The sequence below is a fragment of the Blennius ocellaris genome, assembly GCF_963422515.1.
Source record: "Blennius ocellaris genome assembly, chromosome: 11".
NCBI lineage: Eukaryota > Metazoa > Chordata > Actinopteri > Blenniiformes > Blenniidae > Blennius > Blennius ocellaris.
This window is the reverse complement of record NC_137660.1, coordinates 29,142,053-29,158,403: the sequence shown is the minus strand read 5'-3', so window position 1 is coordinate 29,158,403 and position 16,351 is coordinate 29,142,053. Positions and strand designations below refer to the sequence as shown.

General features: G+C 50.8%; 2 protein-coding genes across 2 annotated transcripts in view; both read left to right on the top strand.

Moving 5' to 3' along the window:
* The window catches only part of LOC308136483 (aminopeptidase N-like), a gene marked incomplete at both ends in the record, with an annotated part of 18,256 nt that extends 16,048 nt beyond the window's left edge, over positions 1-2,208 (top strand). The window contains 2 exons of the mRNA XM_080504821.1: positions 1,261-1,342; positions 2,032-2,208. Coding sequence (XP_080360947.1) covers positions 1,261-1,342; positions 2,032-2,208 — 259 coding nt within the window. The remainder of the gene's footprint in view (positions 1-1,260; positions 1,343-2,031) is intronic.
* Positions 2,209-4,212: 2,004 nt separating this feature from the next.
* LOC308136482 (aminopeptidase N-like) lies at positions 4,213-16,316 on the top strand (the record flags this gene model as incomplete). The annotated part of the gene is made up of 24 exons (XM_080504820.1): positions 4,213-4,349; positions 4,576-4,672; positions 5,287-5,940; positions 5,985-6,096; positions 6,198-6,384; positions 7,100-7,242; positions 7,468-7,604; positions 8,067-8,193; positions 8,610-8,764; positions 8,851-8,964; positions 9,052-9,195; positions 9,381-9,446; positions 10,882-10,947; positions 11,051-11,223; positions 11,302-11,381; positions 11,882-12,012; positions 13,021-13,076; positions 13,230-13,377; positions 13,517-13,608; positions 14,308-14,382; positions 14,879-15,046; positions 15,124-15,264; positions 15,979-16,060; positions 16,131-16,316. The coding sequence occupies 24 exons, from the start codon at positions 4,213-4,215 to the stop codon at positions 16,314-16,316; spliced, it is 3,471 nt and encodes a 1,156-aa protein (XP_080360946.1).
* Positions 16,317-16,351: the final 35 nt, after the last annotated feature.

Below are 16,351 nucleotides of genomic sequence, written 5' to 3'. Positions count from 1 at the left end.
GACTGTGACTAACAGAAGTGGCTAACAGCATGACTGTGACTAACAGAAGTGGCTAACAGCATGACTGTGACTAACAGAAGTGGCTAACAGCATGACTGTGACTAACAGAAGTGGCTAACGGCATGACTGTGACTAACGGAAGTGGCTAACAGCATGACTGTGACTAACGGAAGTGGCTAACAGCATGACTGTGACTAACAGAAGTGGCTAACAGCATGACTGTGACTAACGGAAGCAGCTAACAGCATGACCGTGACTAACGGAAGCAGCTAACAGCATGACCGTGACTAACGGAAGCAGCTAACAGCATGACTGTGACTAACAGAAGCGGCTAACGGCATGACTGTGACTAACAGAAGTGGCTAACAGCATGACTGTGACTAACGGAAGCAGCTAACAGCATGACTGTGACTAACAGAAGTGGCTAACGGCATGACTGTGACTAACGGAAGTGGCTAACAGCATGACTGTGACTAACGGGAGTGGCTAACGGCATGACTGTGACTAACAGAAGTGGCTAACAGCATGACTGTGACTAACGGAAGCAGCTAACAGCATGACTGTGACTAACAGAAGTGGCTAACAGCATGACTGTGACTAACAGAAGTGGCTAACGGCATGACTGTGACTAACGGAAGTGGCTAACAGCATGACTGTGACTAACGGAAGCAGCTAACAGCATGACTGTGACTAACATAAGTGGCTAACAGCATGACTGTGACTAACAGAAGTGGCTAACGGCATGACTGTGACTAACGGGAGCGGCTAACAGCATGACTGTGACTAACGGAAGCAGCTAACAGCATGACTGTGACTAACGGGAGCGGCTAACAGCATGACTGTGACTAACGGAAGCGGCTAACAGCATGACTGACTAACGGAAGCAGCTAACAGCATGACTGACTAACGGAAGCAGCTAACAGAAGCGGCTAGCAGCATGACTGTGATTAACAGAAGCGGCTAACAGCATGACTGACTAACGGAAGCAGCTAACAGAAGCGGCTAACAGCATGATTGTGACTAACGGAAGCAGCTAACAGAAGCGGCTAGCAGCATGACTGTGACTAACAGAAGCGGCTAACAGCATGATTGTGACTAACGGAAGCGGCTAACAGCATGATTGTGACTAACGGAAGCAGCTAACAGCATGACTGTGACTAACGGGAGCAGCTAACAGCATGACTGTGACTAACGTATGTGGCTAGTGGAAGCGGCTAGCGGTAGCACTGCAGTTTGCTGACGGTTTGTTTGCGCCCACAGGTACGGCGGAGGATCGTTCTCCTTCTCCAACCTCATCAACGGCGTCACTGAACGCTTTTCTACCGACTTCGAGCTTCAGCAGGTCAGAGTCCTACTTCAGAGCCGTTCCTTGTTTTACACTGGCGTCTCTGCTCCTCGCTAGTCCCGCCATTAGCTTTAGCATGTGTGTTAGCCAGATGCTAAATGTTGCTTCATAGTTACTAGTTACTTTTGTTGTGCATAAAAACTGTTAAACAACGACAAAGACTGTTCAATCAGTCGTCTCTAACATCAGATTATAGAGCATCTTCCTCCTCTAACACCAGATTATAGAGCATCTTCCTCCTCTAACACCATATTATAGAGCATCGTCCCCCTCTAGTACCAGATTATAGAGCATCTTCCCCCGCTAGCACCAGACTATAGAGCATCTTCCTCCTCTAATGTCAGATTATAGAGCATCTTCCTCCTCTAACGTCAGATTATAGAGCATCTTCCTCCTCTAACGTCAGATTATAGAGCATCTTCCTCCTCTAACGTCAGATTATAGAGCATATTCCCCATCTAGCACCAGACTATAGAGCATCATCCTCCTCTAACATCAGATTATAGAGCATCTTCCTCCTCTAACATCAGATTATAGAGCATCTTCACCCTCTAACACCAGATTATAGAGCATCTTCCCCCTCTAGCACCAGATTATAGAGCATCTTCCGCCTCTAACATCAGATTATAGAGCATCTCCCTCCTCTAATCCAGATTATAGAGCTGACTCTAGTTTCTGCTCTACAGTTGAAGCAGTTCCAACTGGACAACGCCGACGTCGGTTTCGGTTCCGGGACGTCGGCGATCAATCAGGCGATTGAAAGAACGATGGGAAACATCAAGTGGATCTCCGAGAACAAGGACAGCGTCTTGAAGTGGTTCCAGGAGGGGGCCCCTCCCCCCAGCCTGCCCCCCCCCTCGTAGGAACATCCTGGTTCCACGTTGTCCAATAATCCGATGAGTCGTGTGAAAGGACCTCCATCTTCATCTGGAGTTTCTGACGTCGTCAGTTTAAGTTGTAAAGAATAAAATCAACACGTTTTCAGGATATTTATGAGCTTTGATATAAATAAAAATGTCTGAACCATCGAGTTAAAGAAAAGTCCAACTCATTTTTGTACGTTAAAATCAGTTTGACTGTGATTTCAGGATTCTGATAAAACACTGAATGTATATTTTGTGTAGATTTCTTTATTTCTATTGTGTATTTAATGTTTTCCTGACAGTCAGACCAAACTGAGGCTCGTCAAACGGATCCAGTGTCTCTATGAAGAACTTTCAAATTAAAAGTTGTGCTTTTGATGTTAATTGTCAGAAGTTTGAGGAGCGGCGGCCGAATCATTTCGCCGTGAAGAGGCGAATAAACTTTTTCTTACTCGTCGACTGTTGTGTTGTTTTTGTGTGAAAGTCCAACGTCATTTTATTTTCTTAAACACTTCAGTGTTTCAGCACTTTTAGATAATCTCAGAGTTAATCTGAAGCTTGTGATGAATTTTAATTTATTCATAAAGAGTTTGAGTAGCTGGAACCTGCTGCTCTGCCAGAGCATCTTCCTCCTCTAATCCAGATTATAGAGCATCTTCCTCCTCTAACATCAGATTAATAGAGCACCTTCCTCCTCTAACATCAGATTATAGAGCATATTCCTCTAACGTCAGATTATAGAGCATCTTCCTCCTGTAACACCAGATTATAGAGCATCGTCCTCCTCTAACATCAGATTATAGAGCACCTTCCTCTAACATCAGATTATAGAGCACATTCCTCCTCTAACGTCAGATTATAGAGCATCTTCCTCCTCTAACGTCAGATTATAGAGCATCTTCCCCCTCTAGCGTCAGATTATAGAGCATCTTCCTCCTCTAACGTCAGATTATAGAGCACCTTCCTCCTCTAACATCAGATTATAGAGCATCTTCCTCCTCTAACGTCAGATTATAGAGCATCTTCCCCCTCTAGCGTCGGATTATAGAGCATCTTCCTCCTCTAACATCAGACTATAGAGCATCTTCCTCCTCTAACATCAGATTATAGAGCATCTTCCTCCTCTAACGTCAGATTATAGAGCATCTTCCTCCTCTAACACCAGATTATAGAGCATCTTCCTCCTCTAACACCAGATTATACAGCATCTTCCTCCTCTAACACCAGATTATAGAGCATCTTCCTCCTCTAACGTCAGATTATAGAGCATCTCCCTCCTTCAACACCAGATTATAGAGCATCTTCCTCCTCTAACGCCAGACTATAGAGCATCTTCCTCCTCTAACACCAGATTATAGAGCATCTTCCTCCTCTAACACCAGATTATAAAGCATCATGCTAACAGCTAAGCTAACACTAGCACAGATAATAAATATAAACAAAGTTTAGTAACTTCCTCCTTTCGTTCACATAAACCATCGTTTCTCTACAAACTAGCGTTAATCTCAGATTACCTTCAACTCCAACAATGGAAATAAATATTCAATGAATCATTTTAAAAACACATTCCTCAACCGTTCCTCGACACTCTCGCCTCTGATCGGCGGAGGTTCGGGAGGAATTCTCATGACGGATCGTCTCTCCGCCGCCGTCGGGAAACAGACGAGCGTCTGTTATCAGAGCCGCGGACGAGAGGAGGAGCGTTGACCTTTGACCCCCGGTGGAGGACACGGGAACTAACCAGGGACGTTTATGGCTTGTTGACACACCGTCAGGTCGTTTATCAGCGTCAGGTCGTTTATCGTCCGTTCCCGCCGGGCCGTCGCCATAAACGCTCCCTTTATTGGCGGCGGTGACGGCGAGACAAATCCACGCCGCGGCTGGTTCTCACGCTCACTTCTGTTCTCCCTCCGACTGACTCGCAGCTCCCTCCCTGCCCTCCGTCCGTCCCTCCGTCCCTCCGTCCCTCCGTCCAGACCCGGTCGTCACGGCGCCGCCGCCGCCATGGGGAAGTGCTGCAGCGTCAGCGCCTTGTGCGTCCTGTGTGTGGTCTTGGCCGTGGTCTCCGTGGCAACCATCGTCACGTTGTGGACCGTGGCCCTGACGGGCAGAGGCGATGATGTCATCCCCCTCTGGGACAGGTAGGACGGACGGGGACGTGGGACGTGTTCGCCTCCGACAGCGAGAACTTTTGTTTTTGTCTGCGTGTCTTTATTTATTTATTTATTGTTTTGTTGTGTTTTTAGCCGCGATCCGAATTCAATAGAATCTTCAGGGAAGATTTGTCGTCTCCTAAAGACCGACTGATTAGCATTCGGGACGTTAGCGGCGAAACGTTTGTCCCGTGCTGCTTCTGTTGCCATGGAGACGCCACCTGCATGAGCTAACAGCTATCACGCTAGCACTACTGACTCGGTTCCGCAAACAGACGTGGCGTTGGCGGAAGTTCCGCGCTCTACCGAGTGTAGCGCTAGTTTTATAGTTGTTTGCTATGTAGCCACTAGTGGCTGCTGTTGGTTCTTGATGAACCCACACACTAGCGGCTATCGTGCTCGCGATGCTAACTCGGTTTCGCAAAGAAACATGGCGTTGGCGGAAGTCCAGCGCTCTACCGAGTGTAGCTCTAGTTTTATAGTTGTTTGTTGTCAGTTTTTCTTCCCCGTCGACATGGCGACGGTGTCGCTCCCATGTCGGGCCACTAGTGGCCGCTGTTGGTTCTTGATGAACCCACACACTAGCGGCTATCGTGCTAGCGATGCTAACTCGGTTCCTGAAAAGAAACGTGGCGTTGGCGAAGGTCCAGCGCTCTACCGAGTGTAGCTCTAGTTTGAAATAATCCATTACTGCATTTTTGATATGTGGCGTCCCGCAGGGAACCTTTAACATGTTGGTATTTCTAACACACACACACACACACACACACACACACACACACACACACACACACACACACACACACACGGTCGGTCTGTCCTCTCAGGTATCGTCTCCCGGCGTCGTTGGTCCCTGAGAGCTACAGCGTCACCTTGTGGCCTCGTCTGAGCCGCGACCCGACCTCTGACCTCTACACCTTCACAGGTGAGGGACCCTAACCCTCTCATCGTGTCTCCGCCTCCCGCCGTGTCTCCGCCTCTCACCGTGTCTCCGCCGCTCGCCGTGTCTCCGCCTCTCATCGCGTCTCAACCTCTCATCGTGTCTCCGCCTCCTGCCGTGTCTCCGCCTCTCACCGTGTCTCCGCCGCTCGCCGTGTCTCCGCCTCTCATCGTGTCTCAACCTCTCATCGTGTCTCCGCCTCCTGCCGTGTCTCCGCCTCTCACCGTGTCTCCGCCTCCCGCCGTGTCTCCGCCTCCTGCCGTGTCTCCACCTCTCATCGTGTCTCCACCTCCCGCCATGTCTCCGCCTCCCGCCGTGTCTCCGCCTCTCGTCATGTCTCCGCCTCCTGCCGTGTCTCCGCCTCTCATCGTGTCTCCACCTCTCATCGTGTCTCCGCCTCCCGCCGTGTCTCCGCCTCTCGTCATGTCTCCGCCTCCTGCCGTGTCTCCACCTCTCATCGTGTCTCCACCTCTCATCGTGTCTCCGCCTCCCGCCGTGTCTCCGCCTCTCGTCATGTCTCCGCCTCCTGCCGTGTCTCCACCTCTCATCGTGTCTCCACCTCTCATCGTGTCTCCGCCTCCCGTCGTGTCTCCACCTCTCTTCGTGTCTCCACCTGTCACCGTGTCTCCGCCTCCTGCCGTGTCTCGGGTCGTTTCACCCGCCGCCCGTCACCCGCAGGTCAGTCGTCGGTGAGATTCGACTGCGTGACGGAGACAGACGTGATCCTGATTCACTCCAACCAGCTGAACTACACCCGTCTGGACAACCACCACCTGGTCCGGCTCGCCGCCGCAGGTGCAGTACCTGGAGACGCCGGAGGGGGGGCAGAAGAGTCTTCTCTTAACGGAGGTGAAACAGGAAGTGCCTTCCAGAAACTTTTGTCCCTGTCCCTCCAGACGGTGGCGCGGCTCCAGACATCCTGTCCTCCTGGCTGCAGCTGCAGACTCAGTATCTCGTCGTCCACCTGGGGGCGACGCTGAGTCCCGGCAGGAAGTACCAACTGTACGCCGAGTTCAGCGGCGAGCTGGCCGACGACCTGGCGGGGTTCTACCGCAGCGAGTACGAAGAGGGCGGAGTCACGAAGTGAGTCTCCGCCTCCGGGGACATCTGTGTCTCCGCCTCCAACCGTGTCTCCATCTCCTGCTGTGTCTCCGCCTCCGAGGACGTCTGTGTCTCCGCCTCCAACCGTGTCTCCGCCTCCTGCTGTGTCTCCGCCTCTCACCATGTCTCCACCTCCCACCGTGTCTCCGCCCCTGCCATGTCTCCGCTGCTCACCGTGTCTCCGCCTCCCACTGTGTCTCCGCCTCCCACTGTGTCTCCACCTCCTGCTGTGTCTCTGTCTCCCGCCATGTCTCCACTTCCCGCTGTGTCTCCACCTCCCGCTGTCTCCACCTCCCACTGTGTCTCCGCCTCCCACCATGTCTCCAACTCCCACCATGTCTCCACCTCCCACCATGTCTCTGCCTCCCGTTGTGTCTCCGCCTCCTGCTGTGTCTCCGCCTCTCACCGTGTCTCCGCCTCCCACCATGTCTCCGCCTCCCGCTGTGTCTCCACCCCCCGCTGTCTCCACCTCCTGCTGTGTCTCCACCTCTCACCGTGTCTCCGCCTCCCGCCGTGTCTCCATTTCCCACCGTGTCTCCGCCACCCACCGTGTCTCCGCCTCTCAACCGTGTCTCCACCTCCCGCTGTGTCTCCGCCTCCCACTGTGTCTCCACCTCCCACCGTGTCTCCGCCACCCACCGTGTCTCCACCTCTCACCGTGTCTCCGCCTCCCTGACCTCCGTCCGTCCCTCCACAGGGTCGTCGCCGTCTCACAGATGCACCCGACTCACGCCAGGAAGACGTTCCCGTGTTTCGACGAGCCGGCCATGAAAGCCGTCTTCAACGTGACGCTCCTCCACCCGCCGGGCAGCGTCGCGCTGTCCAACGGCCTGGAGACCGGTCAGTCCTTCATCATCTTTTACATAAAGTACTTCCTGTTTCCATACGAGGGTCACGACACTTTTACTACTTCTTGTTCATGGAAAAACCTTTTTTTGCATTGCGACATAATAAAATGAGCTTCTTAAATCTACAGTTTTACAAAGTGACATGTAAAGTTGTCACATTAGCCCGATTAGCATTAGCTGCTGGTTCACGTTCGTCACGGATGTCGTTTTTCCTCAGACGTCGTCAACGTGACCGTCAACGGAGAAGACGTGACCCGGACCACGTTTGAGAGCACGAAGAAGATGTCCAGCTACCTGCTGGCCCTCGTCGTCTGCGACTACGGAAGCCTGCGAGCCAAATCTGGAGACACCCTGGTGAGGCTCCGCCCACAAAACAACGTCAACCACAACCACAAACATAAACATGCAAACTGTCACGTCTCGTCTCGTCACGTCTTGTCTCGTCTCGTCTCGTCACGTCTCGTCTCGTCTCGTCACGTCTTGTTTTGTCTCTTCACGTCTCGTCACGTCTTGTCACGTCTCGTCTCGTCACGTCTCGTCTCGTCTCTTCACGTCTCGTCACGTCTTGTCTCGTCTCATCACGTCTTGTCTCGTCATGTCTTGTCTCGTCACGTCTCGTCACGTCTCGTCTCGTCTCGTCTCGTCACGTCTCGTCACGTCTCGTCTGAGCCGCCGTCTCGCAGGACGTGACCTGGAGTTGCCAGATCCTGTGAGAAAAAGACGCAACCAGGCTTCTGAAAACAGGCGACGTTTTCTCAGAACTAGAAAGACAAATGTCTCTGGTTCGTCTCTGGCAGTGTGACGTTGTGTCTTCAGATCCGGGTTTGGGCTCGGAGGACGATGATAGACCAGGGTCAGGGGGACTACGCTCTGAACGTGACCGGACCCATCCTGGACTTCTTCCAGCGGTACTACAACATCTCCTACCCGCTCAGCAAGTCTGGTAGGAACACGTTCTGTTATCGGTAGGAACATCTTCTGCTATCAGTCGGAACACGTTCTGTTATCAGTAGGAACACGTTCTGTTATCGGTTCTGTTATCAGTAGGAACATCTTCTGTTATCAGTTCTGTTATCAGTAGGAACACGTTCTGTTATCAGTTCTGTTATCGTCTGAAACACGTTCTGTTATCAGTAGGAACTCGTTCTGTTATCGGTAGGAACTCGTTCTGTTATCGGTAGGAACACGTTCTGTTATCGGTAGGAACACGTTCTGTTATCGGTAGGAACTCGTTCTGTTATCGGTAGGAACTCGTTCTGTCATCTCAGCACTCGACTGGTTCTATGTATTCGTTTCTGTTCTGAGTGGCGCCCGGCGACGAGGTCCCGGAGCCACTTCCTGTTCTTGGTTTCCTCGCAGATCAAATCGCGCTGCCGGACTTTTACTTCGGCGCCATGGAGAACTGGGGCCTGGTGACGTACCGAGAGACCAACCTGCTGTACGACCCTCCGACGTCCTCCAACCGGAACAAGGAGACCACGGTCACCATCATCGCCCACGAGCTGGCGCACATGGTGAGTCGTCGTACTGCCGGGTGTCCGACGTGCCGATTGGCCGCCGACTGACCCCCCCTACCTCACCCCTACCCCTTGTGCCGCAGTGGTTCGGGAACCTGGTGACGCTGCGGTGGTGGAACGAGGTGTGGCTGAACGAGGGCTTCGCCTCCTACGTGGCGTACCTCGGCGCCGACCACGCCGAGCCGTCCTGGAACCTGGTGAGACGACAACGACGCTGCCGGGACACAGGGACTTCCTGTCGGGGGGGTGGCGTCGCGTTGACGCACTTGTTGGTCCGTTTTCAGAAAGATCTGATCGTCCTGGACGACGTCCAGAGAGTGTTCGCGGTGGACGCCCTGACCTCGTCTCATCCTCTGTCCTCCAGAGAAGACGACATCGTTCTGCCGCATCAGATCAGCGAGCAGTTCGACGTCATCTCGTACAGCAAGGTGGATATTCGACATGAGCTAACGGCTATCGTGCTAACTCGGTTCCGCAAACAAGTGTGGCGTTGGCGAAGGCCTGTGCTCTACCGAGTGTAGCTCTAGTGTTTAAATGTAGAACTACGATTAAAAGTTGTACAAGTCGCGGTCTTGGTGGAGTCAGGAGTCAGGAGTGTGTGTTCTGTCGCCAGGGCGCCGCCGTCCTCAGGATGCTGTCAGACTTCCTGTCCGAGCCGGTCTTCGTCCAGGGACTCAACGTGAGTCACTTCCTGTCTGGCCGAGGTCACGTGACAAACTCGTCACTCGTTGAGGTGTCGAGGCCTCGGACGTCACCAGTGATGGCGCTAACCAGCTAGTGACTATTGTAGAGTTAGCATTGTAGAGTTACAGTTGTAGAGTTACTATTGTAGAGCTACCATTGTAGAGTACCATTGTAGAGTTGCTATTGTAGAGCTATCATTGTAGAGTTACCATTGTAGAGTTACCATTGTAGAGTTACCATCGTAGAGTTATCATTGTAGAGCTACAACTGTAGAGTTACAACTGTAGAGTTACAATTGTAGAGCTACCATTGTAGAGTTACCACAGTAGAGTTACTATAGTAGAGCTACTATTGTAGAGCTACTATTGTAGAGTTACCACTGTAGAGTTACCATGGTAGGGTTACCAATGTAGAGTTACCATTGTAGAGTTACTATTGTAGAGTTACTATTGTAGAGTTACTATTGTAGAGTTACTATAGTAGAGTTACTGTTGTAGAGTTACTATAGTAGAGTTACTACTGTAGAGTTACTGTAGTAGAGTTACTATAGTAGAGTTACTACTGTAGAGTTACTATTGTAGAGTTACTATAGTAGAGTTACTGTTGTAGAGTTACTATAGTAGAGTTACTATTGTTGAGTTACTACTGTAGAGTTACTATAGTAGAGTTACTGTTGTAGAGTTACTACTGTAGAGTTACTACAGTAGAGTTACTATTGTAGAGTTACTATAGTAGAGTTACTACTGTAGAGTTACTATTGTAGAGTTATTATTATAGAGTTACTATAGTAGAGTTACTACTGTAGAGTTACTATTGTAGAGTTATTATTATAGAGTTACTATAGTAGAGTTACTATTGTAGAGTTACTATAGTAGAGTTACTATAGTAGAGTTACTATTGTTGAGTTACTACTGTAGAGTTACTACTGTAGAGTTACTATTGTAGAGTTACTACTGTAGAGTTACTATTGTAGAGCTACTACTGTAGAGTTACTACTGTAGAGTTACTATTGTAGAGTTACTATTGTAGAGTTACTACTGTAGAGTTACTATTGTTGAGTTACTACTGTAGAGTTACTACTGTAGAGTTACTATTGTAGAGTTACTACTGTAGAGTTACTATTGTAGAGCTACTACTGTAGAGTTACTACTGTAGAGTTACTATTGTAGAGTTACTATTGTAGAGTTACTACTGTAGAGTTACTATTGTTGAGTTACTACTGTAGAGTTACTATTGTTGAGTTACTACTGTAGAGTTACTATTGTAGAGTTACCATTGCAGAGTTACTATTGTTGAGTTACTACTGTAGAGTTACTATTGTTGAGTTACTACTGTAGAGTTACTACTGTAGAGTTACTATTGTAGAGTTATTGCTATAGAGTTACCATGGTAACGTCGGACGTCGTGATGACGGTGACCTTCGTTCCCAGACGTACCTGAACCATTTCGCCCAGAGCAACACGATCGGCAGCGACTTGTGGCGACACCTGCAGACGGTAAGGCGCCGCCGTGGCGCGGCCTCGGCCCCGCCTCCCTCCCTACCGCACCCCGGAAACCAAGATGGCGGTCTGAGCAGAGCCAGCGTTCTCTCCGTCCCAGGCGGTGGAGGAGAACCGGCTCCCGCTTCCTGCGTCGGTTGATGACATCATGAAGCCCTGGGTGCTGCAGATGGGCTTCCCCGTGGTTACCATGGATACCAGCAGCGGCGCCGTGTCCCAGCAGCACTTCCTGCTCGACCCCGAGTCCAACGTCACCGTCCAGTCGCCGTACAAGTACGACGACGACGACACAGTACGACCCTCGTCAGATTGCAGGTCCAAGACAGTAATCAGATTACTCTGCTCCTCCAGCTACCAGTGGCTGATTCCGATTCGCTGGACGAAGAACGACGAGCTGCAGACGGAAATCTTCTGGCTGCTGGAGAAACAGGGTGTGTGTGTGTGTGTGTGTGTGTGTGTGTGTGTGTGTGTGTGTGTGTGTGTGTGTGTGTGTGTGTGTGTGTGTGTGTGTGTGTGTGTCCATTTGGAGGAAGCCGGTTCTGTTTAATAATAAAGTGACTTTACAGACGAGAAAATCGTCCTATAATAGTAACTCTACTATAGTAACTCTACTATAGAAACCCTACGATAGTAACTCTACTATAGTAACTCTACAGTAGTAACTCTACAGTAGTAACTCTACTGTAGTAGCTCTACGATAGTGACTCTACAACAGTAACTCTACAATGGTAACTCTACCACGTTAACTCTACAATAGTAACTCTACTATAGTAATCCTACGATAGTAACTCTACTATAGTAACTCTACAGTAATAACTCTACAGTAGTAACTCTACAGTAGTAACTCTACTATAGTAACTCTACTGTAGTAGCTCTACGATAGCGATTAGCTCGTTAGCGCCACCACTGGTGACGAGTGTCTGATCCTCAGCGGTGAATCCAGACTTGAGGGGCGGAGCCTCTTGGATCCTCGCCAACGTCAACGTGACCGGATTCTACCGAGTCAACTACGACCTGGGGAACTGGGAGCGCCTGCTGGTCCAGCTCAGTACAGACCACCAGGTACAGACTACCAGGTACAGGCCAGGTACAGACCGCCAGGTACAGACCGCCAGGTACAGACCGCCAGGTACAGACCACCAGGTACAAACCACCAGGTACAGACTACCAGGTACAGGCCAGATACAGACCGCCAGGTACAGACCGCCAGGTACAGACCACCAGGTACAAACCACCAGGTACAGACTACCAGGTACAGACCACCACGTACAGACCACAAGGCACAGACCGCCAGGTACAGACCACCACGTACAGACTACCAGGTACAGACCGCCACGTACAGACTACAAGGTACAGACCACCACGTGCAGACCACCCGGTGCAGACCACCACGTGCAGACCACCAGGTGCAGACCACCAGGTACAGACCACCAGGTACAGACCACCAGGTACAGACTACCAGGTACAGACCACCAGGTACAGACCACCACGTACAGACTACCAGGTACAGACCACCAGGTACAGACCGCCAGGTACAGACTACCAAGTACAGACCACCAAGTACAGACCACCACGTACAGACCACCAGGTACAGACCACAAGGTACAGACTACCAGGTACAGACTACCAGGTACAGACCACCATGTACAGACCACCACGTACAGACCACAAGGTACAGACTACCAGGTACAGACTACCAGGTACAGACTACCAAGTACAGACCACCAAGTACAGACCACCACGTACAGACCACAAGGTACAGACCACCAGGTACAGACCACAAGGTACAGACTACCAGGTACAGACTACCAGGTACAGACCACCACGTACAGACCACCACGTACAGACCACAAGGTACAGACTACCAGGTACAGACTACCAGGTACAGACCGCCAGGTACAGACCACTACATACAGACCGCCAGGTACAGACCGCCAGGTACAGACCAGGTACAGACTATCTGAGCGCCAGCTGCTGGTCCGACTCTGTGACAGTTGTATGTGTGTGTGTATGTGTGTGTGTGTGTGTGTGTGTGTGTGTGTGCGTGTGTGTGTGTGTGTGTGTGTCCAGGTGGTCCCGGTCAGTAACAGAGCCCAGCTGCTGGACGACGCCTTCAATCTGGCTCGGTGTGTCTCTCAGCTCCTCTGTAATCCCAGCCAGGGAAAGTAACTAAAGTACAGAATGTAACTCTGTGTGTGTGTGTGTGTGTGTGTGTGTGTGTGTGTGTGTGTGTGTGTGTGTGTGTGTGTGTGTGTGTGTGTGTGTGTGTGTGTGTGTAGAGCTGGGCTGCTGTCGTCCTCGCTGGCCCTCAGGACGTCCTACTTCCTGTCCCGGGAGACGGACTTCCTGCCCTGGCAGGCGGCCGTCAATAATCTGGATTATTTCTACCAGATGCTGGACCAGACGGAGGTCTACCGCCCCCTGCAGGTCTGAGCCGGACACAACACCCTGCTGGACCGGGGCACCACCACTCACCCTCTGTGTGTGTGTGTGTGTGTGTGTGTGTGTGTGTGTGTGTGTGTGTGTGTGTGTGTGTGTGTGTGTGTGTGTGTGTGTGTGTGTGTAGGACTACGTCAGGAAGCAGGTGACTCCACTCTTCATTCACTTCAAGAACAAAACAGGAAACTGGAGCCGAGTCCCGGAAGGACACACTGAACAGTAGGACTCTACACTCATAACTCTACACTGCTCTACACTCATAACTCTACACTCATAACTCTACACTCATAAATCTACACTGCTCTACACTCATAACTCTACACTCATAGCTCTACACTGCTCTACACTCATAGCTCTACACTCATAACTCTACACTCATAAATCTACACTGCTCTACACTCATAACTCTACACCCATAACTCTACACTGCTCTACACTCATAACTCTACACTCATAACTCTACACTGCTCTACACTCATAACTCTACACTCATAACTCTACACTCATAAATCTACACTGCTCTACACTCATAACTCTACACTCATAACTCTACACTGCTCTACACTCATAACTCTACACTGCTCTACACTCATAACTCTACACTCATAACTCTACACTCATAACTCTACACTGCTCTACACTCATAACTCTACACTACATAACTCTACACTCATAACTCTACACATCTCTACTCTACATAACTCTACACTGAACATTGAGGTCAATGCAATAATGTGTGTGTGTGTGTGTGTGTGTGTGTGTGTGTGTGCGTGTGTGTGTGTGTGTGTGTGTGTGTGTGCGTGTGTGTGTGTGCGTGTGTGTGTGTGTGTGTGTGTGTGTGTGTGTGTGTGTGTGTGTGTGTGTGTGTGTGTGTGTGTGCAGGTACAGCCAGGCCCTGGCTCTGGGTTCGTCCTGCAGGTCTGGACTCTCAGAATGTCAGAGTTTGAGCAGCAGCTGGTTCAGCAGCTGGATGAAGGAGCCTCACAACAACAGGTGAGTTTATTGACTCTACTAGTTAACCTCTAACCAGTTGACATCTCTAACCAGTTGACCCCTCTAACCAGTTAACCCCTCTCTAACCAGTTAACACCTCTAACCAGTTGACCCCTCTAACCAGTTGACCTCTCTAACCAGTTGACCCCTCTAACCAGTTAGCCCCTCTAACCAGTTGACCCCTCTAACCAGTTAACCCTTTATAACCAGTTGAGCTCTCTAACCAGTTAACCTATCTAACCAGTTAACTCGTTATAACCAGTTGAGCTCTCTAACTAGTTAACCCCTCTAACCAGTTAACCCCTCTCTAACCAGTTGACCTCTCTAACCAGTTAACCTCGCTAACCAGTTAACCCCTCTAACCAGTTGAGCCCTCTAACCAGTTGACCTCTCTAACCAGTTGAACCTCTCTAACCAGTTAACCCTTTATAACCAGTTAACCTCTCTAACCAGTTAACCCCTCTAACCAGTGAACTCTGTCGCCCCCTGTGGTCAGGATCCACCCTAACCTGCGCCCGGCGGTGTACTGCAGCGCGGTGGCGGCGGGCGGGGCGGAGGAGTGGGAGTTCGGCTGGTCTCAGTTCAAGATGGCGTCGGCGGCGAGCGAAGCTAGCACGCTGATGTCGGCGCTGGCGTGTGCCAGCGACACGCGGCTGCTGCAGCGGTGAGTTTCCGACCCGGCGGGAGGCGAGTCGTCGTCACGGCGACAGTCACACGGAGACGTGTCCCGTCGTCCCCCAGGTTCCTGTCCTACACCCTCAACGCCTCCATGGTCAGGAAGCAGGACGCCGCCGCCGTCATCGTCGCCGTGGCGACGAACCGGGAGGGACAGAGCCTCGCCTGGGACTTTGTGACGGAGGAGTGGGACTACATGTTCAACCAGTCAGTCTCTCGTCTGTCTCGTGTCCACGTGGGACCACTGTCAACACGTCCATCATCCATCGTCATCCAGCTGTCATCCAACCATCATCCGTCATCCATCATCATCCATCATCCATCATCATCCATCATCCATCATCATCCATCATCCATCCATCCATCATCCATCAATCCATCCATCATCCATCCATCATCCATCCATCATCCATCCATCCATCATCCATCAATCCAACCATCATCCATCATCCATCATTCATCTATCATCCATCCATCATCCATCAATCCAACCATCATCCATCATCCATCATTGATCTATCATCCATCCATCATTCATCCATCATCCATCCATCATCCATCAATCCAACCATCATCCATCCATCATCCATCCATCATCCATCAATCCAACCATCATCCATCCATCATCCATCAATCCAACCATCATCCATCAATCCAACCATCATCCATCATTCATCCATCAATCCAACCATCATCCATCCATCATCCATCAATCCATCCATCATCAATCCATCATCTAGCCATCATTCATCATCCATCCATCCTCTATCTATCCATACAGTAAAGTATCCTAGTACACACAGTAAAGTATCCTGTACTCCTAGTAAAGTATCCTAGTACTCAGTAAAGTATTTCAGGAATGTAAAGCTGCACCAGAAAAGTTCCTGCAGGAAGCAGAAGGTCTGAGTCTCGATGTTTCAGATACGGAGTCGGTTCCTTCTCCTTCGCCTCCATCATCACCGGAGTCACCGCCAGGTTCTCCACCCCTGAGCACCTCCGCCAGGTACCTGCACCTCCACCTGCTCACACTCACCAAACCTCTGACCTCTGACCTCTGGCCTCTGGTTGTGCAGCTGGAGGAGTTTGTGCAGCAGCAGGGGGCCGGGGGCTTCGGCTCGGCCACCCTGGCCGTGGGTCAGGCCCTGGAGAGGACCAGGGCCAACATCCGCTGGAGGCAGAAGAACCAACAGGAGGTCCTGGACTGGCTGCTGGGTCAGGCTGGACCCGAGGCTGGAGAACCGGCACGGAACCGGGACTGAAGCTGGACTGAACTTGGGCTGAAGTTGGACTGAAA